We start from the raw sequence: 27,985 nt of genomic DNA on the forward strand, positions 1-27,985 counted from the left end.
CCAGAAAACTAGTGGCTTAAAAAAGACAGACATTTATTTCTCTTTCCTGCTAAAGTCTGGATTTAGGTGGTCCCAAACTGGAATGGTCAGAGCCCCAAGCTGCTTCTCATGGTCCAAGGTGATGCTCCAGCTGTGATGTCCCCATTGTAAGCAACAAGAAGGGAGGGAGGCAAAGGATACCTACCTCATAAAGTCATCCCCTGTCCCCAAAGTAAACCACGCTATGGTACTTTGCTTATATCCCACTGGCCAGGAGTAGGTTACCTGGCCACACCTGCTGCCAGAGAGGCTGAAGTTTTCATCCTAGGAGGTCATGTGCCCAACTAAAAGAGAACTGATATTGTAGTTGGCACTTAGCTGTCTGTCACAACTTCCTAGGGGTCCCCAGTTACTGGACTGGACCAGACAGATGGGTACTTGGAAGGCAGGTGAGGAAAAGAAAGGGGAGGGAGGGTGAGGCAGGAGGGATCTGGTATCTGGGTTAGAGAAAGGCTATGTGATCTTGGGAGGTCAGTTCCCTCATCTGGGCCTCAGTTTCCCCATCTGTAATAGGAGATATTATAAGGATTAAGTGAGAAGACGAGTGTACAGCACATTGCATGGTGCCTAGAACCCACAGAGCCCAGCCACTGGCCACTGCTGTCATTGTTGTGGCTCCCCAGTGCTTCTCCGGGCTGGAACCAGGCCTTTCCCCCTCTAGCCCTGCTAACTCTCCAGCCTCATCTCAGGCCACAGCATTCTCCTCCTTCCTCCAGCAACCTCCATGCCTTTGCCTATGCTCTTCCCTCCCCCAGGAAGTCTTCCCCAACCCACGGAAGAATTGCCTCGGACCCTCACCACCCTCCACCTCCACACCCCTGTCTGTGTCCCTCTGTCTCCCATCCTGCAAGCAGACATCCCCAGGGTCAGCCCCCAGCCCTGCGCCATCACCGAGTGTGCGCTGGGTTAAAGTGAGGAGGGAGAAGGGGGGATGAGAAGGAGGAAAGAAACAAAAGGAGAGAGAAGGGAAGGGGGAATTCAAGCCCTCCAAATGGTACTTGGAGTCCCTGGTCCTGGCACGTAATAAATGGGTTTTCCTTATAGGAGCAGATGAAGGTCGTGGATTATGGCCCTTGTTCTCAAAAAAGCGTGCTGAGTTTTTTGTCTTAAAAGACTGGCTGCCTCCCAACTGAAGGAGAAAGAGAAACCTTTGCCACCACCTGCTCAAAGCCTCTTGTTTAGAAACCTCCTGTGCCTGTTCCCAGAGAGACCCCAGAGGCCCTTGTGTGCACAAAAGGCAAAACCATCACAACGGGAACACTCATGGGACGCTTGCTGGGTTCCAGGCGCTGTTCTGAGTGCTCTGCACCTGTTAATTAACTGAATCCTCACAACAACTTTACAAGATAGGTGTCTTTATTGTTCCCATTTCACAGTTGGGGAAATTAAGGTACCAAGAGGTTAAGTAACTTGCCCAGAGTAAGACACCTAGTAAGTGGTGGAGCCGGGATCCACACCTGGGCGATGGGCTCTGGAGCCTGGACCCTTGTGCTCTTCTGCCTCGCGAAGGGAAGCTGGGAATGTGATTTACCTATGGCCCACAATTTCCACTCTTGGAAAAGTAACCAAGAGGTCACAGTTCTCATCAATCTGCTGGGACAGTCGTCTGGGACCCTCTACAGGGCTCAGCCAGGGCTCTGGGCAGACGCCCTCTGCCTCCCGCTCCCGTTGGCCCAGTCCCCCAGGACCAGCAACTGAAGAGTCTGCTCTCAGACTCAGGACGAGATGGAGGGTGGGGAGAGCTGTACTGCCTGGAGTGGCATGACGTCAGATGGGGAATGAGAGCTCGTCTCTGTCCTCTGACGTCCCCATACATCTATCTTACTGTGACTCAAAGAATCAAAGTTCCTTCTGTCCGAAGTGTCAGCCCCCCCAGCAAGGGCACTTGGAATGATTCCCAAGATGGGTTGGGCCTGGTTCCCCACTGCCTGCACCGGCTGCAAGCACAGCTCTGACGTTACTATGGAGTTTAACCCTGCAGCACTCTCTGCACGCCTCCAGTGCCCACCAGCCTTGGGGACTGGGCAGGGCTAAGGGAAAAATACTGAGTGAGTTATGCCGTCCTCTCCCTCCCTGCCACGTCCCTCTGCCCTTCCCTCTCCCCCTTCTACCTTCTAAGAAGGAAGACTCTTTGCTGTGGCCGGTTCTGTCCTGCAGGGGTCTGTGTGGTGTATCAACAGCCAAGGGCAGACCAGATTGTTCTGCAGGAGGAAAGCTGAGACCTGGGAGGGAGGAGGGAATAAGGCCTGCAGGAGAAGTGAGGGGGCACGGGGCAGGGGGGCGGGAGTGGGGTAGGGGGAGCTGAGGGAAAACAGCAGAGAGGAAGAGGAGCTGCAGAGGCAGCTGAAAGGAGAGGCGCCCAGGAAAGCAGGGGCAGAGGACTTGCATGCTATGATTCCCCCGTGCTGCCTCCTTGGGGGCGCCTCAGGGAAGATGCCTTTCCAAGGATTGTAAGGCTCAGGCCCGTGTCTGAGATGCCCCCATATGAGATGGCCTCCAGGCAGCCTTCCAGGGACCCACAGGCCCGAACGACGGCGCTGAGCCAGCAGCGGTGGAACCCAGCAGGAGCAGTCTGTCATGAGGCCAGTCTGCAGGCTCCTGGCCACAAGACCTCCACGGAGAGACCTCCTGGTGGCCCTGGGGGTGGCCCTGTGTCTCCTCAAGCTGCTGACTTCTCCTTTAAGAATGAAGCAATGTTGAAGGGTTATTCCCCCTCACTTGGGGGGCCTGGCGGAGGTGTCCCAGGCACCGTGGACACCCTGAGCCTAAAATAGGCCTGTTTGAAGAGGTAGGTGGTGGAGAGGTGGGGTCTGGAGCTCTTCCAGGCATTGAATGCTCCGCTCCCACTCAGCTTCGTTTCTTGTGACCCCCTTCACCTACCCAACCCCTGGGGCTTAATTGAAACTCACTGTGCTTTACAGCCAGGCTCAGAGCATCGCCTCTCTAGGTTTTGTACACACAGTGCCTTCCACCAGGAGCAACCTCCTCCTCTCTGCCCTTTGGATTCCTCCCCAGCTCCAGCCCCACCTCTTCTAAGAAGTGCTCCCTGATTTCTCCCTCTGATGAGCCCCCACAGCCTGAAGCATCTGGCCCGTTCTTGCCATTGTCTGGAGGGTGGCCACGGGACAGCCCTTATTTTCTCAGCTTTCACACACATGAGGCCACGTGCCCTCCATCCCAGCTCTCTGCCTATCTGCCACAGGGCACAGCCTAGCACAGAGCTGGTCCAGGCTGCATGAAAGTGCTCCCCACTTCTGTTTGTGGAGCTCCCACTCAGCTGTCAACATCTGGTTCAGATGTTTCCTCCTCAAAGAGGGCTTCCCTGACTTCTTGGACTGGGTCATGGGCATCCTCTGGGCACCCTTCCCCCCCATCCATGCTTCCCTCTGTCACAGCCCTGACATCACTGTGTCAGTGTCTGTACCTACAGTAGTTGGGAGCCTATATGGGGCAGGTCTGGGGCTGGTTCTTCTGGGGCCCCAGAACCAACCCAGGCCCAAGCACAAGGAGTCACTAAAAGTTTGCTGAGTGAATGGAACATCACACCCTCGAGAGCTCCTATTGATCCCTCAAAACCCACCTCAAATGCCCCTTCCCAGAAGCTCTCACTTCCCTCTCCCATCTTCCCTCACTTCCTTCATTGGTGACTCCAAAGCATGTAGCATACTCCTCAATGACAGTACATGTCACACTATATTTTTGTGAGCAGCTTAACGTGGCTTCCCCAACTCTCCATGGCTGACTGGGACCTTCTGGAGAGCTAGGCCCAGGCCTGTCTCTCTCTGTGCCCACAGGGCCTGGTCCAGAGAAACGTCTCAATAAATAATTGTTGGTGAAATTTTGGGGTCTCTGGGGGACCTCAATCCCTGCCCCCCTGAGCTAAGCTCTAATTCTCTGCATAGTTTGGGGTTGGTGGGGCTTCTGGTACCCCAGCCACAATGTCAAACATGACGGCTGCCCAGGTCCCAGGTATCCTGCCCCGCTGGGCTCAGCGACCCCGCCGCTGCCACTTGGCTGTGAGTTTCTGTAGCAGCTCGTGTGGCCGCTGGCGGAACTTATTCTGGGTGAAGTAGAAGAGGATGGGATCCAGCACGCTGTTGGCACTGGCAAAGGGCCGCGTGACTTTGTAGGCGGCTGCAAAGGCCTCCAGAATGGGGCAGGGGATGCCAGGTGTAGAGCGCACCGCCAGGTAGGCTGTCTTGGTGACATGGAAAGGCAGGAAACTGATGGCGAAGACGGCTGTCACCACCACAGCCATGCGGGCGGCCTTGCCACGCCGCTCCCGGGCCACGGGCTCTGCCGGGCCATCCTGGCGGCACAGACGGTGGGCCAGGCGACAGTAGCAGGCCAGCAGGGAGGCAAAGGGCAGCAGGAAGCCGATGACCGTGAGGGCTATGCCATAGGGCAGGTAGCAGGTGGCCAGGGCGGGAGGGCTCAGGTCGTAGCAGACGGTGCGGTTGCGTTGGATGCCTGTGGCAGCAAAGAGGGCTGTGGGCAAGCACTGGATCATCACAGCCAGCCACACAGCCCCACACACTAGCCAGGCGGCCCGGCGGCCCCCATGCTTGTGCCAGGTGGCCAGAGGGTGGCAGATGCCCAGGTAGCGCTGGAAGCTGATGCACGTGAGGAAGAGGATGCTGCCGTGCAGGTTGGCGTAGAAGAGGAAACGGACGAGGCGGCAGGCGAGGTCACCAAAGGGCCAGTGGTCACTGTGGGCGTAGTTGTAGATGAGCAGGGGCAGGGAGCAGGCATACAGCAGGTCAGCCAGGGCCAGGTTCAGTGTGTACACGGCTGTGCGGGTCAGGGCCCGACGGGACATGCAAATCTGGGCAATGACACAGGCGTTCAGCGGCAGGCCAGCCGCCAGCACCACTGAGTACACAGGTGGCAGCAGCAGTCGCTTGAAGTTCTCTCGGTAGACACAGGTGGTGGGCGGTGAGCCCGGAGCTGGGCTTGTGCCGTTGTTCCACTCCATGGCTGCCTGACCGGGCTTCCTACGTCCAGAGAGGCTGAGGAAGCAACACATAGCCTGTCAGTGACCAGACTCACTGCCCACCTGGTAGGCCCCTGTCCCCTCTCTGCCCCTTGATCTTCCCACCTGAACTATTTCTGATACCACTTCAAGGAGGCCCCAGACAGCCCTCACTGCAAGGAAACCTAAAATACAATAAAGCTCAAGCTTGGGAGAAATCAATTCACTTTCTTTCTCTAATATTCATTTCCCACTAGCCTTCTTGGTGAACTTCTATTCATCCTTCAAAACCTTAGTCAAATGTCTCCTCTGTAAGTAGAGATTGATGGGCTGGTTTGAATCCCAACTCTGCTACTTCCTGACTATGTGACTTTGGGCGAGTGATATACCTTCTCTGAATCTCAGTTTCCCCATCTGAAAATGGGGGAATAATACACCCCCTTAGGATGTCATGAGGTCAGAGGCACTAAATCACGCTGTGCAGAGCTTCCCTCGGGCTCTCTGGAGTTTGGAGATTGTGGTCATGTGGACCTGCCAGTCTGTCCCTCCCCACAGACCAGGAGCCTCATGAGGGGAAGTGGCAGGCCTGGTGCCTCACTGTGTCTGACAACCCGGGGTCCAGGGCAGAGAGGGCCCTGGTAACTGAACGGATCAACAGGAACAAAATGTCCACACACCGTGAGCTGACCAAGGACAGCACCCACCTCCTCAGCCTGGACTCCGCCTTCCAAAGCCATGGTCCTTTTGGCTGCAGTCTTCCTATCTGTCAAATGGGGGAAGGAGGTGATTCAGGAGTTCTCTGAGCCTCCTTCCTCTTTTCTTGAGGCTGCAGAGGCTGGTTAGGCAAAGCCACTGAAGCCACAGCGCCCTCTGGTGGCTAGAGTGAAAACAGCCTCCTGGAAGGAAATGGCCGAGGGACCAGGCCTGACAACAGCTGTGAGAGAGAAATACAGACGCAGTGCGGGGCATTGATCGCTCAGTGTTACTCAGTGAGTTAGAGGCAGAGCTAGAACTAGAATCCAGTCGCCTGAAACCTAGTGTAGCCCACAGACATGGAACGTAGAGGTTACAAGCCCAGCTTCAGAGCTAGGCAGGCCTGGTTCAAATCCTGGCTCCCCTTCTTCCATGCTGTTCAAACCAGGGCATGTCACTTGCCTTTTCTGGGCCTGTGTCCTAATCAGTAAAATGCATCATAGGCCTGACATGCAGTAGGTGCTTAATAAATGCAATGCCATGCCATTGCATCCTACACCTTGTCCTTCCACTCATCACTTTGGGCTGAGTTTTGCGGGGAGTCAGCAGCACAAATGCCTTAAAGGATAAATCTGACTTCTTGACGCTCACCTCCAAACTGGCATTTCCACATTCACTGGGGTCCAGAGAGAATTCACAACTTAAAGCCGATGGACCTGTAAGGCAGAGCCTTTGAGATAGCGAGTCAAATGCTCCCCCCGTCCCCATTTTACAGATGCAAGAAACTGAGGCCCAGAAAAAATATGAAGTCCTGCAAATGCAATGAGGGAGATAGAGGGTTGAGGCCGCGTATATGGGCTCTGGTCCAGATGCCCAGTTTCAAATCCCAGCTCTGTCACATGTAAGCTGTGTGGCTTAGGCTCGTTACTGCACCTCCGTGCCTCAGTTTCCCCACCTATAAAATGGGGTAACATAGTCCCTGCCTAAAGGATTGTTGTGAGGATCAGTGCCCAGCACAGGGCAAGTGTTGGCTGTTCTTAATGTCAATATACCTGCTAAGTAAAGTTATAAGAGTTTAAAAAGTTATAGTAGAGCAAAGCAGAACTCCCCAAACTGATTTCTCCCAACTTAAAATTGGATTTTGATGAAAATGCTTTACCCAGATTCTGGGCAACTGCAAAATGATGGTGTTTGGATTCTCTAGTCTGCCTCCCAGCCCCCCCCCCCCCCCGCCCCCCTCATCCCCACCCCTGCATCGCCTTTAGTTGTCAAAGGTTCTTTGCGGGGCTTTGGCCCATTGCTGGGAGTGCTGGAGGCCAGCTCACCAGCTAGGCATGATGGGGGCGGGCAGGCCAGAGGAGGACGCAGGGCGGTCCCCCATTGTAGCCAGAAAGCCAAAAGTAGTACAGGCAAGAGAAAGTTCCTTTTCTCATCTCTTCATTCACTTGTTCGGGCTGTTCTTCCATTCATGCATTCATTCATTCTCTTGTTTTCACATGCCAGGCATTTAATGGGTACTTGCTGCCTGCTGGATGCATGACACAGGATACGGGTGTGGATGTAGATGGGTACATACGTACACAGATGTACTCATACATATATATACACACACATATGCTAGTCTGAGTGGGGAGACCAGTATGAGCCATAAGATAGAAGAAACTTCTCAAGGAGGATGAAGGATGGAGCAAGACTCTGATGGTTGAGGAGGATTTCCCTGGGTGGAGAGAGGTGAGGACCCCGGGGGTGTCCCAGGTGGGAGGAAGGCAGAGCAGGCAGGGGCTGAGAGGAGAGCAGGCTGCTAGGACAGAGGGGAATGGTGAGGGGAGGAGTCGGGTAAAAGGGACGGTGCTGTGCCCCCGAACTCTCTTCTGGGAAGCCTGTCGCCCTCAGACACCACCCCAGGAGAGAGCCCTCTGCCTTAAGTGACTGGAGACTCCACTCCCTGGTGAGACTGGTCCTCTTGGAAGGAGGCAGGGGCTGCACAAGGGGATCAGGGCCCACCTTCAGATCCACTCCAGAAAAGGCAGGCCTGGCCGTCACCCTGGCTCCCTCATCCACTCTGCCTTCTGAGGACCTCGGAGGGGTGAGCTGTTCTCCCAGTTCCTGGCAGGACCTGGTCCCGAGGGAGGGCTAGCTTGGCCCCCACTGCCTCCCTGCAGCAGCTGACATTGACTCCCTCCAGCGCTCACATCTGGACCAGCTCAGACCCCAGCCTCTCCTTGGCCTCCAGCTATTCTGCCCGTGGTGGGGGGCTTTCTCACAGGTGGCTCTGACTACATCCTTCCCTGTGTCCCTCTGCCCTTTGGGGAAAAGCTCAAACCCCTGCCCTGACATTCGAGCTCCCTGCCGAGCCCTCCAGGCTCATCTGAAGTACCCCAGGTCCCTCCAATCTGCCCTGACCTCTCTTGCTACACTGTCCCCAAACAGCAAGACTGCCACATAGCCATTCACAGCCAGAGAGGCAGACTTGGCCTCCTCATCTTTGCTGTTCCCTTCACACAAAGTGCCATTCAGCCATCTCCGCTCATCAAAACCCTAAGTGTCCATCAAGCTCCAGACCCCATCTTGCTTCTTCCCTTTCTGATTCCCCATCTGGGCAGAGGCCCTTCCTCTGGGCCCCCCGACCCTGTGGACTTCCTTTAGGTCAGTGCTGGATCCAGCCTGCCTGCCCAAAGTCACACTACCTTGTGTCCAGACCCCCCACCCCACCCCCCACTGGCCCATGGCCCCAGATGCACCAATACTCACATGCAGCCTCCTGTCCCCAAAGCGCCTTGGTAGCACCACGTGTGTAGGGGCAAGGGGAAGCCAGACACCGGGCTCCCCACCCTCCTGCCCTCAGCCCAGGCTGCAACACTCCCACGGGCTGGGCAGCTTCCTCTTTCCCGGCAGGGCCGTCACTGACTGAAATAGCCCCTGCGGGGGCCACCCCTTCCCTGCCACCCCCAACACCGAGGCCTGGCGGAAACTGAGCCTAAAGGAGCAAGGAGGCGGAGGAAAGGTCTTCCTGGAACCCTCTCCAACCCCAGCTGAGGAAAGAGGGTAGTGAGGGGGTGGAGAGAGACTCCGACCAGAGGCTGCTGGTCAAAGGCCAGCCCCACAGACCCAGCAGCTTGCTTTCTCCGCAGCCCTCTCTCAGTCTTGTCATCTGTCAAATGGGTCTCCTCTAGCTGTAACACCCAGGGCCATCTTCCCAGTCACCCACTCCTCCTTTCTTCATTCGTTCAAGAGTCATCCGTCGACATGTCCATCCTCCGTGTGATGTGTTCGCATATTCAACCACCTTCTCCCTCCCTCCTTCCCTCTCTTCCTTCTCTCCTCATGCTTTTCTTGAGCATCTACTATATGCCATCAGATCCTCCCACATTCCCCCACTTAGCAGTCACTGTCCCCTTCCACATGGCAGGCCAAGAGCTCACTGGGAGTGACGGGCATGGGTTGTGGGCATAGATGTGACATCTCTGAGAACTCACCTGGGTGAGACTCTCCCTGCCTGTGCCAAACCCTCCACCGGCCCCTCCTCACCACCAAAGCACACTCAGAGCTGTTAGGACGCCCAGAGGAGGAGCTGGAGCTCCTCACTGTCCCTAGAAGGCCAGCTCCAGTGTGGAGGCAGCATTTGGGAGGGTGACCTGGAGGAGGTGGGCTTTGATTTGGAGCAGCTGAGGCAACGAGGGCAGGGGGCAGGGAGTGCAGGGAAGGAACACTGCCCTGGGAGTGGAGGCCCAGCTTCCTGTTCTGCCTTGGCCACCACTCACTGTGTGACTCTGGACGAGCCCCTTCCCCTCTCTGAGCTCCTTTGGTAGAATGTGATCATACTGGCCACCAGCTTGTTGTGAGCATGAACTGCTGGAGGGAAGAAGGACCCTTTTTACCCTGTAAGGCCTCACCCCCAAACCCATTTTACAGGCAAGCAAGTCGGGGCCAAAAGTTTGGACCAAACTGAGAAAATTCAGGTTTTAACTGCTGGTAAACACGTGGTCCCTTGTGCATGGATTGAGCACCTACTGCTTATTCAGGTTTGTGCCAGGAGGTCGCTTGTACCAGCTGTGAGAGTGGACCTTCTGGTCTGAGTTGAGCTGTGCTGGGCCCCAGGAGGGCAAAGAGGCCTGGCCTTCAGTCCAGCAGCCAGGCCTCTGTTGGGTTCCCAGAATGACCTCCTCTGGTCACCTCCACCAGGGTGTCTGTCCCAACAATGGGAGCAGCTCCAAGGGCTTCCTGGGGGTGTCAGCCAGGTGGCATTTCAGCATGATCTGTCTGACTCTATGACCCCCTCGTTCTACCCTTGTTACCCCCAAATGCATGCCTAGATGCTCAAGCCGGGGAATTCCCAGGGAGCGCTTCTTCCTGGCACTGACAGCCTTTGGCCATGAGATGGCGCCAGCACACTGCCCAGGATGGCCAGCCTCGCACCGTCAGGCAGGGCAGCCTCCCTGCAGAGGCCTCCCCTCTGGGACCGGTGCTGAGCAACCCCAGGAATGGGTTCTCAGCCTCTGTTCCTCCTGACCCACTCCACCAGCCTCTCTCATATGCATCATCCCCAGATAAGCTCCAACCTTTGTTCTCAGATCCTCGCCTGGTCAATGTGGCTCCCAGGAGACACTGGGAGCGCTGGCAGGGTGACAGGGCCCATACTGAGCCCTATCTGTCTGAAGTAGAGGCCCAGGAGTGTTGCCCTGTCACCAGACATCCACTGCCCATCTCCACTCCAGGTACACCATCAGCATAAAAACGGAAGTCCCTCACCCAACGAGCGGACAACTTCTGCCGGTTTCCTTTTTTCAGTTCAGGTGATGAAACATGGAGTCTGTTTATGCCTGTGGCAGAAGCAATTCAGTTTAGATGTAAGGAAGAACTGACAAGGGTTGAAGGTCCTTGGGCTGCCAAGACCCTATGGTCTCAGGTCACCCCTTTAGATGACTCCGCAGCTCCCCCAGCCCACACCCACCCCCGCCCCGAGCCCCTCATATCTGGAAGGGATGAGGAGGCCTCACGGCCAGAGGCAGGAGCTGGAAGCCTGAGTCACCACCTGCCAGCAAGCCAGGAACCAGCCCAGACCAGGCTGGATGTGGGAAGAAGCTTTTCAACCTTGGCTGGCCTGCCTGCCTGCTGGGAAACAAGGCCTGGAAACCCCCTTGCTGGCCCCTGGCCTGTGAGCTTAACAGCACGGTTACAGGATGACAGGGTCAAGACCCAGCTTCCTTCCCCTGAGGAGTCAAACAGGCTGGGATCCATCACCAACTTGCTGTGTGACCTGGGGTGAGCCATGTACCTCTCTGAGCCTGAGTCTCCTCCCCATAAACAGGGCTAGTCATGGTGCCTACCTTACAGAGTCCTTACACCTTCTGTGCTCCAGTCACAAACCCATCCTGATCCCAGGCAGCATCTAACCTGGGGCACAGGGGTGGCCCTGAGCCCACCTCGGGCCAGCCTGAGGCCAGGTTCCTGATGCCAGTGCCTCCCTGGCCCCCAGAGGACAGCAGGCAGGGGGCAGAGCCAACCCTCCTGGAGGAGATTTGGTCTCACCTGTGGGATCAGGCTGCCCACAGAAGCAGGCCAACCTGGCAGGAGGGAGGCACAGGGAGGGCAGGGGACCTGATTTCTCTTCTCTTTTCCCACTTCCCCTTCTTCCCTCCTGCTCAACAGGAATCGAACCTGGAACTGAAACAGCTGTTCGGAGTGCGAGGAAGGGGAAGCTGTAGCCCGGTGTGGGGGGAGGGAATTCGGGGGTAGAGGCTGCTTCTTTTAGTTTCTCCCCGGCCTCTATGGGCCCGAGCAAAGAGGGAACTTGCGTCTCCTCACCTCTCCCGTGCCCCAGGCCCCTGCAACCCTTCACTGAGCCACATAATCCCCATCAGAGCCTGGACAGAGGTTTTTATTGGGCATTGACGGTGCACGAAGCACTGTGCAGAAATCCTGTGCGGGCCGTGTCTCATTCACTCTGCCCAGTGACCATCTCCACTTCACAGGGGAGGAGGCTGAGGCCTGGCAAAGTCCACAAGAGGCTCTATCTTAGGAACGTAAATGAAGAGGTCGGAGGCCACAGTGGCCCTGGTGGGCACAGGTCTGAGAGGTCACAGGGCAGCCTCGGGGCTCAGGAACTGGGGGAGAGAGCACAGGGGCCCGGAGAGCAGTAGCAACGGGGCGGCCGGGACAGCAGAGGGGGAGTCTGCGCGGCTCGGCTTTCCAAGTCTATGCTTGCGGGGCCGCAGCACCTCCCACCAGGGCTCTGGGAGATCCCAGTACCTTCCAAAAAACCCTCTTCCCCTGGAGCTGGTGTGGGAGGGTCTCTCTTCCTTGCCTGGACCCCCAGGCTGTCCCATTTCTTCTTTTAAATCTCCCTGCGGAGGTGTGCCACTTGGATCTCCCTTTAGAAAAGAACCTACTGGTTAGCTGCAAGGAGTGCTGTCGGCTGGCAGCCTTCTCTGGTGCCTTCAGGACCCGCCCATCCTCCAGATAACCAGGCTCCAGTCTGCTGGGAAGAGATGGTCCAGGTCCAGCTGTCTGGCCTGCCCTGCAGACAGTCATTGTTCTGCTCCCCTGTAGTTTCTTCCTGCCCAGCTCCCAGCCCCCGTCTCCTGATGATGGCCCCGCCTCCTGTTTTCCCTTTGTGGGGTGCCCTCCTTCCTCTCCTGGAGTCTTGAGGATCTGGGAGTGGTGGGCCTGTGACCTGGGCCTGCCAGTGGGGAAGAGTGGGCTCCTCAGGCCTCATCACCGCCTCAGGGGTGGCTGGGCAACCTTCATGGGGTGCTCAGAGTCAATGCTGGAGCTTTGGCCGGAACAGTGGGAAGGAGATGGGTTCTCGCTGGGTTTGCAAAGCTGGTGTGAAGTGAGCCTGAGCTGCTGGAGCCAGGTGAACTATGTGCAGCCACTGTCCAAGGCACTGCAGATACTACCACTAGCAGGGAGACTGTGCTAAATAAAGCCAAAGGATGGCAGAGTTGAGAGATGGGAACACACAGGTTCCTGAGAACACCGTTGAGTGCCTGGATCCAGCTGTGCCTAAAGCTTTACCTCCCACTGGACTTTCTCGCGGTGTGAGCTGATAAATTCCCTTCCCGCCTCAGTCCATTTGACCTAGGATTCTGTCACTTGAAATCAGGAGTCCTGCCTGTAGTCCTGCACGCCCAGGCCTCCCCTCTCCTCTCTCCACAGCCCGTGTTCACAGCTTTGGCCCCGGAACCCTAACATCCCTGCAGGAGAGGCTGGGACTGGCCATGTACCTGGAGACCACCAGCAGAGGGGCGGGTGGGGACTGAGGGATTGTCAGGTTGAGTCTGACCCCCACAGGGGCAGCCAGGGAAGGCCCCAATTCATTTCCCATGAGGAGACCTCCTCCATCAGCTCCCAAAGTAACCCGTATGTCCTCTTGGGAGCTCCTGGGCAGGACTCTGGAAAGCTGGGACCCAGGTTCCAGTGCTAGATTCATCTTCCACTTGCTGGGTGGCCCTGGGGAGGTCACTTCACCTCCCTGAGCCTCATTTCCCTGAGCTCCTTCACTGCGACAGTTTCTTGGCTACTCAGCAGGTGCCCCGCGATGAGCTACGTGCTTTTGCTGTAGGATCTCCTTTGTGCTGACAACAGCCTGTGGAGTGGGTTGTATTAGCCCCATTTTACAGACGAGGAAAGGCTTCGAGAAGGCTGGCGATTTGCCCGAGGTGACCCAGTGAGTCAGTGGTGAGCCAGGACTAGAACGCAGATCTGGCTCATGATAAAGTCTGTGCTCAGGAAGAGAGGTGACATTTCCCTATGGGAAAACTGAGGCCACACAAAGGAACTTGCCCAAGGGCACTGTAAATCCACCACGCCAACCGGCCTGAGGCAGGACAAAGAAACAGGGGTGGGGAGTCAGGGCAGAAAAGAAGACCAGCCCAAGGGCCAGTGTCAGCCAGACTCCTTCCCTTCTCTAACTTTGTTAGGAATTGGGGACAAGGTCCGCTTTGCCTTTGGGGCCTCAGAGACCAGCACAGGCTCCAGCTTCCAAGAGGCACCGGGAAATGTCAACTGAATGGACCCAGTCTGCAAAGATGAGCCACAGGGCTCTGTCCTTGGTGCTGCCTGGCTCAATAAAAATTTTTATAATCTTTGTCTTGGCCGACGACGGAGACTTGTCGGGGGAAGGCAATGGCTGCAGGAATAGCACCTCTGAGCCTGCCTGGGTCCCCCGGCCTCTGACTCCTCAGGAAGGGCAGATCGCCAACCCTGCTTGAGTGTTTTTTGTGGGTTATGGTCCTGCCTGTTTCACAGACAGACAATGAAGCCCCAAAAGTAGGCAATTTGACTACAGCTCTCACAAACAAGGTTTGGGTATGAAGGAAGCCTCAGAGAACCCCTCACCTCCCATGAAAGGCAGCCCCCTGTCTTGGTCCTGCTTTGACCATTCCCAGCACCTGAGCCCACCTGGTAGAGACAAGACACCCAAATGGACCCCAGAGCCCAGCAGTCAGTGACAGGGCTCTGAGTTCTGGATCCTCAGGGCCAAAGAGGCTTAGAAGCCTCTGACCCAGAGCTCTCCCCTACCGCTCAGAGAAGGAGGCTCCCTGAAGTCGCTTTGACAGGGCTTGTCTGCCCCCTGCTTGCACACTCCCCATGACAGGGAGCTCACTCCTTCTCTCCCAGGCCACTGCTTTCCTCCTTAAGAAAGCTCACTGGAGATGTGCTTTGTCGCACCAAGCCCTGACATTTGCTCCTAGTCACTGCTTCCCTTCCCCAGTCTGGCCTGCCTCTGGGGTCACAGAGCTTGGCTGCCCCCAAGCTCCAGGCCTGGGAGGAGGAGAGCAAAGTCAGGGGTTCTGCCTGGCTCAGAGTGTCGTGCGGGAGGTCAGCAGTGACACAGGAGGCTCCTGCCATGGAGCGCATTGTTGTGTGTTCAGTGTGTGTGAACACAGGACAGACCTCACCTCCTTCAGGCAGTCACTCAAATGGCACCTTCTCGAGGAGGCCTTCCCCCACCACTCTAGCTAAAATCGCCACCTCCCACCCCTGACACACGTGCTTCCTACTCTCCTGCTTTGTTGTGTTTCTCCCTAGCATTTCTCATCTCTTAACACTATTTATTTATTTGTCTGCTAGTGTTCATCTCTCGCACAAGAACACGAACTCCACCAGGGCAGAGTTTCATGTTTTATTCACTACTGCACCTCCAGTGCCTCCGACAGCACCTGGCACATAGTAGGTACTCAATAAATATTTGTTGAATGAATGAATGGATGGATGGATGGACAGATGGATGAAATTCTAGGGGTGGCTCAAGAATGTCTACACAAAGAGGGCTTGGGGGCAGAAACCTGACTAGGGGCTTAGGGGACTCCCCTTGAGGCTATGTGTGTATCTAAGCTGTAGTTTGCACTTACCATATGTGTTTACTGGGCATCAGGAGCTGAGAGAGATCCCCCAAAAGCCCCCCAGGAGGCTGCCTCTATCTGGCTGTGGGTGAGATTCAAGCTGTGAATGTCTCGGCTGAGAAGGGTGAACAGGATGTGGCCTGGTGGCCTGGACTGCCTGCTGCTCCCTCCTGCCCTTTCTGAGGTCTTCCCTGGCCCTCTCGCCTCGCAGATCTGCATCTCCCGCAACCCCCTACACTGCTCCATGCTGCCCTCCTCCCAGAGCCGCCCAGCCTCCCAGCCTGCACACCACCACTCCCTCTACACCGGGACCTCTGATTTGGAGGTCCCCAGCACCCTGGGCCAGCATCTTCCTTCCCTCTTTCCTTTCCCTTGCCAGCCTGGACCTCCACCCCAGGACCCAGGATTCCTGTGAACACAGCTAGTGTGTTCATATCCTTCATTCATTCCAGCACCACCAGACTGCTCTGTCCTGCACTGCGGAGCTGAGTGTGGCTGAAGGGTGTGACTCAGCCAAGGGCACTAGAGCCCCAGAGACCCGGTCGCTGCCCCACTTGGCTGGGTCCCCAACCTTCTGCCTGTGCTGGAGCAGCCTCTCTCCCCTCTCTTCCTAAGCCTTTGCCTGATCTTTCTTGTCAGCCCTACACCGTCAACCCCCATGACCCCCAACTCCTCCCTCAGAACAGAGAGTCCTTCAGAGGGGCCTCCTTCAACTTCCTGGCCACCTCAATAAACCCTGTCTTCCCCTCTCTCCTCATTCCCCCACGGGCCACCTGGACCCCAGGCCACCTCCTCCTGTGCTGATACACCCCCCCCCCCCGCCCCCGCCACTGCCCCAACCCCGCTTTGCTGGCTCCTTCCCCTCCCTCAGCCCACAGCACTCTCATCCTCACCTCTCCCATCTTAGCAAAACCTCCTCTCCAACTGTGGCTCTTCCTCCCTTCACTGTCAAGCTTCTGGAATAGTCCTATTGCTCTGCCTCCACTTCCTCCCTCCCTGGCCCCATTTCTCACACTCCTACAGTCTAGCCCCTGGCAGCACAGGGAGCCCTTGGGCCCAGCTCAGGGAAGAGCAGTGGGCACCCTGTCTTTCTAGATGAGGCTGGTGAGATGGGACCATGGGAGCAAGTGACCGGCTGAGCTCCATCGCAAGGAAATCTCAGCAGTGACCCTGACATAACAGGCCTTGGGGAAAAAACAGGCCACTCAGAGGTGATTTCTGTTTGACATGCCTTCCCTGCACCCCTCCCCACCCCCGCACTGCTGAGGCTGCTGCAAGGCTGGGGGAGGGGAACCGCCTCTGTGGCTTCCAGGAAAGGGCCTGGACTCTGCCAGGAAGGTGAGGTGGGACTCAGGGAGGGCAATGGCACCTCCAGAACATCTATTTAGGTGGGGACTGGGGGATTCTGGAGGGTGTAGATGAGGGAACTGATACCTTTGCATAGCTCACGATGTAGGTATGAGAAGACATCGATTGTATTACAGAACAGGAGGGGCTGTGGATCACGCAGCAGGTGAGGGCAGGGGGCACAACTCCCCAAGCTGCCCCCTGGCATCACCCCTGGTCATACACAATATGAGGATCCACTCCAGAATGGGTCTCTCCCCAGAGCTCCCCGGAAAACCCAGAGTTCTTCCAGCCCCGTTAATCCTAATTCTCCCATTTAGTCCCATACACTCCCCCCAACTCATCCTTACCCCCAGGTAGGGTCCAGGTCAGTTAGATCCAAATGCCCATTCCTGGCATCCATACCCCTCTGCCACCCGTCACTGTTCCCTCTGCAGAGTTTGCACCTGGCAGACCTGGTTTCTGTCCTGGCTCTGCAGCTTAGGAGCAGTGACTTAACCTCTCTGAGCCTCAGTGTTCTTAACTATAAAATAGAGATAATAACACCCACCCCGCAGCACTGTTGGGGCTCAAATGAAGCAACAGATCTAGAACACCTAACCCAGTATCTGGTGGAAGCAGGTGTTCACTCAGTGGGCTTCTATTATTGCTCATAATTTTATCACAGACCAGCTGAGAAGTGGCCGCACTTGTAGTCTTTGCTTATTCACTCACTTACTCATTCATTCATTCATTTGACATGCATTTGCAGGGAGCCTTACCATGTGCAAGGATTTCATTGGGCTCTGGTCCCTGTCCTTGAGGACGCCCAGCTGGTGGGAAAGACAGATGAAGGGGTCTCTGGGAAGACAGAGGAGGCCCCTATCCTTGCTTGGGGTATCAAGGAAGGCTCCCTGGAGGCGGTGGAGTGTGGACAAGGAAGGGAGGGTGTTCCCTGCAGACGACCTGCCAGAGGTGTGAGGGCATGGGGTGTCAGCAAGTGTTTGTGTTTGCAGGAGGCGAGGCTGAGGGGTCATCAGAGCCGGGTCCCGACAGGCCTCAAATGCCAGGCTCCAAATTTGACCTCTGCATTGTGGGTGCCAGCCAAGGAGCCCTGCTGGTTTGTAAAGCAGGGCAGAAGTGTGATCAAATTTGAGATTTAGGAAGTTCCTTGCTCTGCTGGATGGAGCATTGATTGGATATGGTTAGAGCCCAGGTCAGAGAAAATAGGGCCTGAAGTGGGCCCCTGGCCCTCAGACAGAGAGGCTCCAGGGCCCACTGGTAGTAGGGCCAAATCAGAGGCCTTGAATGCCAGGCCCACAGCAGCCCCCTGCCTCTCTTCTACACACCCTTCCACAAGCCCGGACAGTCGGAGTGCTAGAAAGACAGATGGTGTCGGGGGGGGGGGGGGGTGGGGGTGGGTCTCAGAGAGGCCCTACTCCAGTCCTCAGGTCACAGACGGGAATCCGAGGCCCAGAGCAGGCAAGAGGACAGCCGATACCCCTGTAGTGAGTCGATGGGGTGCCTCCCACCCCTGTACCCCTTTCCCAAGCCTGCTGCTCCAGTCTGGCTCTCCTCTCCGGGGAAGCAAGGGCATGGATTTGGTAGATGGGGCCTTGAGGGGTCCAGAAGGATGACTCACTCCAACTGCCAGGCCCATGTGGGCCATCCCCACTTCAGTGGTGGATGGAAGACCTTAGGGCTTCCTGAGCTCTCTCTTCTCCTTCTTCACACTCATTTTGCAGCTGAGGAAACTGAGGCCCAGAGAAGAGAAGCATTCGGCTCCTGGGATAAACACATCTCCCTGGGCCTTGGGATGGCTGTCAGGGGTGGGAGACAGAATATCTGGGTCCTAGTCCTGGCCCTGCCATTGGGCAGCTCGACTCATGATTCCTGAGGATCAGCTGGTGAGGGGTGGAGCTCCGATGGCACCAGTGTCTGGCCCTGGCACAGCCCCTGTGCTGAGCACCATTCCCAGGGCGCGCTCCCCTTCCATACCAGCCTGTGTCTCTGCAAGCCATGGCTGAGGAGGACAAAACAGGAAGGAACCATGTGCCATCTGCTCCAGGGAGCTGTGGGTCTGGTCTGGTCTCTTCTCCGGCCAAGCAACCCAGACCCCACCCTGTCTGAGGGAGCTGGATGATCTCATCAGCACAGCTCAGCCAGGCTGTGCCCCTGTCCTCAGTCCCATGGTGAGCTTTCCCAAGGTGGCTTTGGTGGGGAGGCCTGGCTCTGGTCCCTGGAGCTTGCAGATGAGACCCAGCCCCTCAGTGTCTGGCCTTGTGCTTGACCTGGACCCTACCCAGGATGGAGATGGACGGGGGGAGCACATGGGACTGCATGGGAGATAGAGTTATGGTGCCAGGTGCCTGCTCTCCTCCAGTCTGACCTGCAGAGGCCAGGGGGCAGGGCCTACTCATTGCCATTTTCCTGGTGGCAAAGCTGAGGCCCCACTTTAAATCAATCACCAAGCCCTGTTTCTTCTGCATCCTTATATCTGTCAGACTGTTCCCCTTCTCTCATCCTGTGGTCTCTGACTCAACCTAGACTGCAGCCACTTCGTGCTCTCTGTCTCCCATCTCCCCAGCCAATTCATCCCCTTTCTGCAGCCAGAGGGGATGCTTTGCTCAGCAGAAATCCCTGCCTAAGTGTTTTATGGCTTCCCAGTGCCTGAGGATACAGGCAAACCCAGCAGCTGCCTTCTCTATTCTCATCACTCACTCCTGCTCCTTGCACGCCACCAGCAGGCCCTGAGCCAGTTTCAGTTCCTGGGACCAGCTGTGCTCTCCTTTGCCACTGGCTCAGTGCCGTTTCCTTCCCTGGATCACCATCTCCCCACATCTGCAGCTGGCATACTTCCTCTGTGAGGAGACCCAGGTCCTGCCATCTGGAGCTCAGTGTAGACAAGGGACATGAAGACCCCTAATCCAAGGCAGACATCAGTGCTCCAGAGTCCTGTGGAAGCTCAGGCAGGGAGGGAGGGATCGGCAGTCAGGGAAGGCTCCATGGAGGAGGCAGCAACGAAATGGCCAAGTGTACATGGAGGCAAAGAGCATTTCAGGCAGAGGGAACAGCAAGGGCAGAGGGATGAGGCACACTGAAGGATGGTGAGCATAGCTGGAGATGTCAGTGTACTAGCAAATGTGGTTGGAAAAGAGGCCCAAACAAAGACCAACAATGATATGATTTTGAGCCCTTACTGTGTACCAGATATACATTATTCCATTTAATCCCCATAATGACCCTGTGAGATAAGACTGGTGTCATCTCCATTTTATACCTCAAGTTGGGAAACCAAGGCACAGAGAGGTGACCCGACTTGCCCAAGGTGGCACAGATAGAAGGAATGGCTCCTGGACTATATTCCAGACTCCACATTCTCAGCTCCTATGATACACTAGGGCTGGTGTGGGGACGCTCTCAGGTGGCAGAGAAATCCATCCCCTCCATTGCTCTGCCCAACCTGCCTGGGACCCGGCTCGCCTGGGTTCACTCTCCCATTGGTCACAGGGCTCCATAAATGCTGCCTCTTCCAGGAAGTCTTCATGGACCAACTAAATGGATTCCCTCTACTTCTCCCAGAGCCCCCCATGGGAAGTCTGAGATGAGGGATGTCCTTTCAAGGAGAGCCTCTGACCCCAAATGTCCCTCAGAGTCCCAGACCCCTTCTGAGGAGGAATGTTTGCCTATCAAGCATCTCTCGCTATGGGGAGTCCCCTCCCTCATTCTACGGTAATCTTGTTCATTCGAGGTGGACACCTGACCCAGAGCTGATCAGTCAGAGCATCCATCCAGACCTCTTGCCAGTGATTGGTTCAGGGGGGACCAATCAGAGCTTGCTCCAGGAATTTTGGTGAAACCAGCATGAAAGTTTCTCTCCCTTTTCCTCCAGGATTATTAGCTATGAGGGCCATAAAAGAACTTGGATGAGAATGTAGGAAGCCAGTAGAAAGTCACGAGAAAGGGTACAAAAAGAGTGTGTGCTGATGGCATCGTTGTAACTGCTGCATCCAGCCATGTCTGATGTAGGTCTATCTTCAACTTTTTCTTTACATTAACTAATATCTTCTTGCCTAAATTAGTTGCATTTGTCACTTGCAATCAAATTAGTCCTGACCGATATGACACAGATAACAAAAGAAAAAATAGAGAAATTAGATTTAATTAAAATTTAAAACTTTTGTGCATCAAAGGACACTATCAACTGAGTGAAAAGGCAACCCACAGAATGGGAGAAACTATTTGTAAATCACATATTTGATAAGGGATTAATATCCAGAACATATGAAGAACTCCCACATTTCAACAAAAAACCCCCCAAACAACCCAATTCAAAAACTGGCAAAAGACTTAAATAGACATTTCTCCAAAGATATCCAAATGGCCGATAAGCACATGAAAAGATGCTCAACATCACTAATCATTAGGGAAATGCAAATCAAAACCACAATGAGATACCACCTCACAGCAGTGGGATAGCTATTATCAAAAAACCAGGAAGCAAGTGTTGGTGAGGTTGTGGAGTTATGAGAACGCTTGTGCACTGCTGGTGGGAATGTAAAATGCTGCAGCTGCTGTGAAAAACAATATGGCAGTTCCTCCAAAAAATAAACATAAAATTACCATAAAATCCAGTAATATTTCACTTGTAGGTGAAAAGAATTGAAAGCAAGGACTCAAACAGATATTTATACACTAGTGTTCATAGCAGCATTATTCACAATAGTCAAAAGGTAGAAACAACTTAAATGGCCATCAACGGATGAATGGATAAACAAAATGTGGTACATACACACAATGGAATATTATTCAGCCTTAAAAAGGAAGCAAATTCTAACACACACTGCAACGTGGATGAACCTTGACAACATGCTAAGTGAAGGAAGCCAGTCTCAAAAGGAGGAAGACCGTATGACTCTACTTCTGTGAGGTACCTAGAATAGTCAAATTCCTAGAGACAGAAAGTAGAACAGGGGTTATCGGGGCAGGGGAGGGAGAAACGGGGAGTCACTGTTTAATGGGACATAGCTTCAGTCTGGGATGGCAAAAAGGTTCTGGAGATGGAAAGTGGTGATGGTTGCACGACAATGTGAATGTACTTAATGCCACTGAACTGTACACTCGGAAAGGGTTAAAATGGTAATTTTTATGTATGGTGTAAGAAATATGCATTTTGTCTTTGCCGCTGGCTCCCAAATCCCCTGGAGCTTCCTGAGTGACAGGAGCATCTTTTGTTTTAATGAGTTGACTCTTAGCAGGCCCCTAGATGACTTTAGGATGGAGGCTGGTTGCCAGAAAGAACAACCTTGACTAGAAGCTTGGAACTTTCAGGCCCACCCCCTGACCTCCAGGGAGGAGAGGGGGCTTGGGCTTGAACTCAGTCTCCAATGGTCATAATCAGTCATGCCTACGTAATGAAGCCTCCATAAAACCCTGACCAACAGGGCTTGGAGAGCTTCCGGGTTGGTGAACACATGGAGGTGCTGGGAGGATGGTGCACCCAGAGAGGGCATGGAAGCTCCTCGCCCCTTCCCCCATCCCTTGCCCTGTGCATCTCCTCCATCTGGCTCTTCCTGAGTTATACCCTTTATAATAATCTAGTAATAGTTAAAAAAAAAACACCCCAAAAAAGTGCTTTCCTGAGTTCTGTGAGCCTTTCTAGCAAATTATCGAACTTGAGGAGGGCGTCATGGGAAGTCCCAATTTATAGCCAGTCGGTTGGAAGAACAGGAGGCCTGGGGCTTGTGACTGGCACCTGCATTGGGGAGGCAGGCTGGCGAGACTGAGCCCTTAACCTCTGGGGTCTGTGCTAACTCTCAGAGGTGGTGTCAGACTTGGTTGGTGTCAGGAAGAAAAAAACCCACACATTCGGTGTCAGAAGTGTTGTGAGTAAAAGCAGCTCATTTTATGTTATGTATATTTCACCACAATAAAAAACAAACAAAAACAGCCCTGATCATTACATCTATGTGTCAGGATATAATTCTCCATGTGTGTCTAGATTTCTGTGTGTCTTGCAAGCACACACAGACCGCCCTTGTTCCAGATCATCTTTTCAGGGATATCTGCACAGCAAACTGCTTTGAAAGATAGTGATAGTGTCGCCCTCCGGAGCAAAAGGCAGGTTTGCTGACTGTCTAGTCTCACAAAGATGATTTCTTCCCCTGGGGCAGGGGTCTGGCAGGCCCACTGCCTGTTATAAAAGACTCCAGTTGCCTCAAGTCCAGGTCCCTTTCTTGTAATATAACCCATGGTGTGTGCAGGTATGATCTGGCCTTCTTTGCATAGCCTTGGGGGCTGGGACTTGAGGAGGCAGTGCTAATACTGATATTTTGCCTACTACTACTGCTGTGCAGAAAGTTCTTTGTCTCTCCCCAGGGGTCTTATGTCTTCTGCTGGCATCCATGAAGCTGTAGGAGGCTAACTTGTGAGCTTGTGGGTGTGGTGACATCCCAGCCCTTTCACAGGCTTTCGTACTACTTGCATCAGAATCTCAGGTGGGAGATATAGGAAACTTGTGTATTTGACAATTCATTATGAAAGTCAGCCAGCTCAGGCTAGTGGGAATCTTGCCCTAGAGCTAAGCCCCTGAAGAGCCGGTTTCCTTAAAGGAACTGGCACTCTCCTCCTCTGGGAGGCGGCTTCTCCCTTTTTGCTCCAGCTGCCAGGAAGCTCGTAGTCAAGTTTCTCTGTTCCTCTACATTAGGATCAATGTTAGTCTGTGTAATTTGTATATTCCTTCTTCTGTTTTGTTTTGTTTTTAATTAAGATGTAATTCACCTACCACAAAATTCATCCTTTCAAAGAGTACAATTCAGTGGTTTTTAGTATATTTACAAGATTGTGCAACCATCACCACTATCTAATTTTAGAACATTTCTTTCTACCACAAAAGAAACCCTGTATCCATTAGCAGTCACTCCTCTTTCCTCTCTCCCTCCATGCCGCGGAAACTACTTATCTACTTTCTGTATCTGTGGATTTGCCTATTCTGGACATTTCATATAAATGGAATCTATAATATGTGCCGTTTTGTTTCTGGCTTATTTCACTTAGCATAATGTCTCCAAGCTCCGTGCATTTCGTAGCATGGATCAGAATTTGATTTTTAAGGCTTAATAATATTCCATTGTATGGATATGCCATGTTTTTTTATCTCTTCATCAGTTGATGGACATTTGAGTTGTTTTCACTTCTCGGCTATTATGAATGGCACTGCTATGAACGTTTGTGTACAAGTTTTTCTGTGGATGGATGCTTTCAATTTCTTGGTTATGCTTTCAATACCTAAGAGTGGAACTGCCGGGTCATATGGAAACTCCAGGTTTAACTTTTTGAGGAACCGCCAAACTGTTTTCCAAAACGGCTGCACCATTTTACATTGCCACCAGCAATGGATGAAGGTTCCAGTTTCTCCACACCCTTGCCAACGCTCGTTATCCCCCATCATTAGAGCCATCCTAGTGGGCGTAAAGTGGTATTACATTGCGATTTTCTTTTCCCCAAGATTGGCACCTGAACTAATAACTGTTGCCAATCTTTGTTTTTTCTTCTTCTTTTTCTTCTCCCCAAGTCCGCCCAGCACATAGTTGTATATTTTAGTTGTGGGTCCTTCTAGTTGTGGCATGTGGGACGCTGCCTCAGCATGGCCTGATGAGCGACGCCATGTCCGTGCCCAGGATCCGAACCGGCGAAACCCTGGGCCGCCAAAGCGGGAGCATGCGAACTTAACCCCTCGGCCACGGGGGTGGCCCCCTACATTGCAATTTTGATTTACGTTTCCCTAATTATTCCTTTTTTATGTTGTTATTCATGTTTTACCATTTTATTTGTCGCATTTCTGATCTGAGGGCTGACATCTTTTGTGGAACAAGTAGCCCAGGCAGTGGGAGAGCCCTGGGTTTCAGGGCCAGACCGTCCTGGGTTTGAATCCCCGCTCTGCTCGATTAGCTGTCTGACCTTGAGCAAGTTATGTAACACTCTGAGTCTCAGCTTCCCCACTTACTAAACATGGGTGATGGCAGTATTAACCTTTCGTGGTCGTTGCTGTTATTGTAAAGATAAATCTATAACACAGCGTTGAGGTGGGCCGGGCACAAAGCAGGTCCTCAGTGAATCTCGTTGAGTCTGGGCGTCTGCCAGGGAGCTTTCCAGCTTGGTCAGGAGACCTAGGCTGCCGACCGTTTAGATTTTAATCTATTGTCTGCTTTATTCCAGCAGCTTTTCACAACAGAGGCATTTCATGCTGCCTCAAACATCAGCCTCTCTGCGTCCCTATTTGCCCTTTGTGACATGAGAAATGAGACAGTGCATGACAATGTCGAGTGTGTGTGAATCCGTAGGGTTCATTCTAACGTCTTGTCTCCTTCCTCAACCATCAGACCAGCAGCTGCCTAAAGGAATATCTCTTCCCTCAGATGAAGGGCTCTCAGCGTGAGGAAGGACGTGAACTAAAACTTCCGAAGAACCTACAAGCAATGTCATATGCATTATCTTATTTTGTCCTCTCCTCGAGCTGGTCAGGGAGGTTCTGTTAGTCCATTTTACAAGTGGGAAACGGAGATTCCAGGAAGTTGAATAACTCGTCTGAGATCACACAGCCAGCAAATGCTGGTGCCTGGATTCAAACCCAGCTCTGGTAGCAACCTCTGACTGCTTTTCCCTGTGCAGACTGCCACCCCCCAAGAGAAAGCACTTGGGGAACTTTGGGCTGACCTGAGTGGCTGGTTCTCACCCCACTGGCTTGATAAGGACAATGTCATTCCTTCGAGCTGACACCACGGGTCAGCCCACTCCCGGGGCCACAGAACAGCCCTGCTCTGACCCAGGCCACGAAAACAAGTGCTGCACAGGAGTCAGGGTGCCAGGCTCTGCCCCCACTGCTACAGACTTAAGCCATCCAGGCCTCAGCACCCAGCCCATGAGTACTAAGCAGAAGGCTGGGTATACTTGCCCAGGGATCCCCGGCATCTGGCACAGGGCTACGCACAGACGCCACTGACCCAGCCCAGGCCAACTCTACAGACCCACGATTGCATCTTGCACAGGCCTGCCCTCCCATGGGAGCTGCTAACGACAGGGCTGAGCCCAGGCCAGGGGGAACAGGAGGACACCTGAACATACCCAGGCCAGGCCATTGGCCCTTGCTAGATATGCCAACAATCAGAGAGGAAGAGTCTGAGCTGGGCCAGCAGATCCCCACCCCAGACTGAAACATAAACCCAGTTCAGAGACAAATGGGGAAATGGCCCCAGGACAGGAGGGGTAGGGGTCGGGTGTCTTTGGATAGGGCCCCACAGACACAGCTTCCTGAGAGTCCTGGCTGGTGTCTGCTGCAGTACACACATGCCACCAGGCTCAGCCAACTCACCCCTCCTCTAGGGAGGACAAATTAGGGTCTCAGGTCCCACCCTGGACAAGATGCTGTAACTTCTCTGACTCAGCCTCCTCAACTGCAATATGGGGATGACAATAACCTTGGCTGCACTTGAAGCCCTTAGCACATAGGAGGTGCTCAATAAATAATGGCCATTGTTATGATCGCCTCACCTTCTCCTTCAGCTCAATACTGACCGAGTGATTTATTCATTTGTTCTTTCATTCATTTATTCATTCAGCCAACCAGCCAGCAAACACCCACTAGGTAGGCCACAACCATTAAGAATAAAGTTTTTGGTGGGGCCAGCACTGTGGCCGAGTGGTTAAGTTCACGCGCTCTGCTTCGGAGGCCCAGGGTTTCACCGGTTCGGATTCTGGGCTCAGACATGGCACCGCTCATCAGGCCACGCTGAGGCGGCATCCCAAATAGCATAACCAGAAGGACCTACAACTAGAATATACAGTTATGTACTGGGGGGCTTTGGGGAGAAGAAGGGAGACAAAAAAGAAGATTGGCAACAGACGTTAGCTGAGGGCCAATCTTAAAAAAAAAAAGAATAAAGTTTTTGGAGTTAGGTAGGACTTGAAACCTCAGCACTGCCACTAGTTGGTTGGGTAACTCTGGGGAAGCCATTTCTGCTCACTGAGCCTGCATTTCCTTGCCCGTAAAATGGGAATAATAAGAGCATCTCTGGGGAGCGCCAGGATGCTCTGAAGAGTCAATGGGACAATGATGTGAAGGCAGCCAGCGCAGAGCCTTGGAGGGAAAAGCGGGTGGCAAGTGGGCCGCACAGAGGGCCAGGCAAGCTGCCAGCCTGCAGACCTGGCCATGCTGGGAGTGCCGGGGGCCAGGCCTCCAGGGACAGCCACAGGATGAGGCGAGGGCGGGCGGGAGGGGACAGGGGTCGGCAGGCTCAGAGACAATTGCTAAGTTTCCGGAGGGATCACAGCCCGCTCCTTTTCTGGTAAACTAAGAAACAGAGAGGAAACACGAAAAAAGATTGTGAGAAGTTTAGAGGAGAAAAGCCCCAGCCAGACAGGGAGCCGTGGGCAGGGCAGACTTACCCCACCCAGCCAGGCCCGGGGAATGTGCACACACACACACATTGCACACACGTGTGCACACACACTCACAAACTGCACATTCTCACTCATGCACACACACCTGAGAGCTTGCACACACGTGCAGACGCACCATTGGAGGCACAGCACTTTGTAGTTTGCAAAGAACCTTCTCATTTATCATCTCATTTGATGCCGAGGGGTGGAGAGACTGTCCCGCATCGCCTTAGGACCCATTCTAGAGCTGGCAGACATCTTCAAGAGGCCAGGGCCCATCCCACGGCTGTGCTGTCTCGGTTTTTTGCCCCGTGGTGGTGTCAGTGGGGGTTGAATGGCAACAGAAACCCCAGAAAACTTTTAACCCAACTCCCTGCGATACACCCATCCACCGCGCTTCACTCCCCTTTAGCAAGTCACACCCGGACTACGGACTCACTTTCCCACGGGTCACAGGCAGTCAGCTCTAGGCTGTCTTGAGATTTAGCTGGGATGGCAGAGGCAAGAGTGCCCGCAGCCAAGGGCCTCCTCTGTGGACTCCATCTGGTCACCTAGTCCTTCCGGGCCCCTCCCCACCCCAGGCTCCTGGGGGGCTCTGAGGCACAGGGCCCAGCCTCCTCCCCGAGGGACCTTGCCAGCATACAACACTTAATAGTTTTCAAATACTCAGAGGGAGGTCATCGTTACCCCATTTTACAGAGTAAGAAATTGAGGCCCAGAGGGAAAGTGTCCTGTGCCACTCCGGACTGAAACCCAGGCCATTGGAGGTCCCAATCCTGCCTCCACTATTCCACTCCTCCGCCATGGCCCAGCCCAGTCCCCATGTCTCCATCTCCTCCGCCCTCCATGCTGCACAGCCTCCAGGCTGCAGGCACAACCAGGCCGAGGAAGGGAGGAGGACCTCCCAAGGCTGCCCCCGCTCCCTCTCCAGCCTGTGACGAGCCGCAGTGGCTACAAGTGGACTGTGTGAGAAGCTACAAGTGGAGGTAGGGGGCTCAGCACCCTCAGGGCGTTGACGCAGAACACTCACCCAGGAGTCAGCGAGCTCCACGTTGTTCCCTCCACGAAGCATGGAGCAAATTCTGACTCCCAGAGCAGCCCCCACTGCTAGTCAGTTCCTGTGCCACAAATAGTCACGTGCATGTCTCATAGAAGTCCCCGGAGGCAGCAG

At 54.2% G+C, this 27,985-nt stretch overlaps 1 protein-coding gene across 7 annotated transcripts; it reads right to left on the reverse strand.

Moving 5' to 3' along the window:
* Positions 1-16: 16 nt before the first annotated feature.
* Positions 17-27,985, reverse strand: P2RY6 (pyrimidinergic receptor P2Y6). Of its 7 annotated transcripts, none has more exons than XM_023645790.2 (4): positions 8,456-8,588; positions 6,356-6,420; positions 5,716-5,945; positions 17-5,048 (listed from the first exon to the last, which is right to left on the reverse strand). In XM_023645790.2, the coding sequence occupies exon 4, from the start codon at positions 5,012-5,014 to the stop codon at positions 4,028-4,030; it is 987 nt and encodes a 328-aa protein (XP_023501558.1). In that variant the 5' UTR covers positions 5,015-5,048; positions 5,716-5,945; positions 6,356-6,420; positions 8,456-8,588; the 3' UTR covers positions 17-4,027. The 7 variants fall into 7 exon arrangements, with proteins under 7 accessions (XP_023501558.1, XP_070130545.1, XP_023501556.1 ...); XM_023645791.2 differs by lacking the exon at positions 8,456-8,588 and adding an exon at positions 27,845-27,941 and having other exon boundaries at positions 3,714-5,048; positions 5,716-5,774; XM_070274446.1 differs by having other exon boundaries at positions 3,714-5,048; positions 5,716-5,774; positions 8,456-8,670.

This window comes from Equus caballus, chromosome 7 (genome assembly GCF_041296265.1).
Source record: "Equus caballus isolate H_3958 breed thoroughbred chromosome 7, TB-T2T, whole genome shotgun sequence".
Taxonomy (NCBI): domain Eukaryota; kingdom Metazoa; phylum Chordata; class Mammalia; order Perissodactyla; family Equidae; genus Equus; species Equus caballus.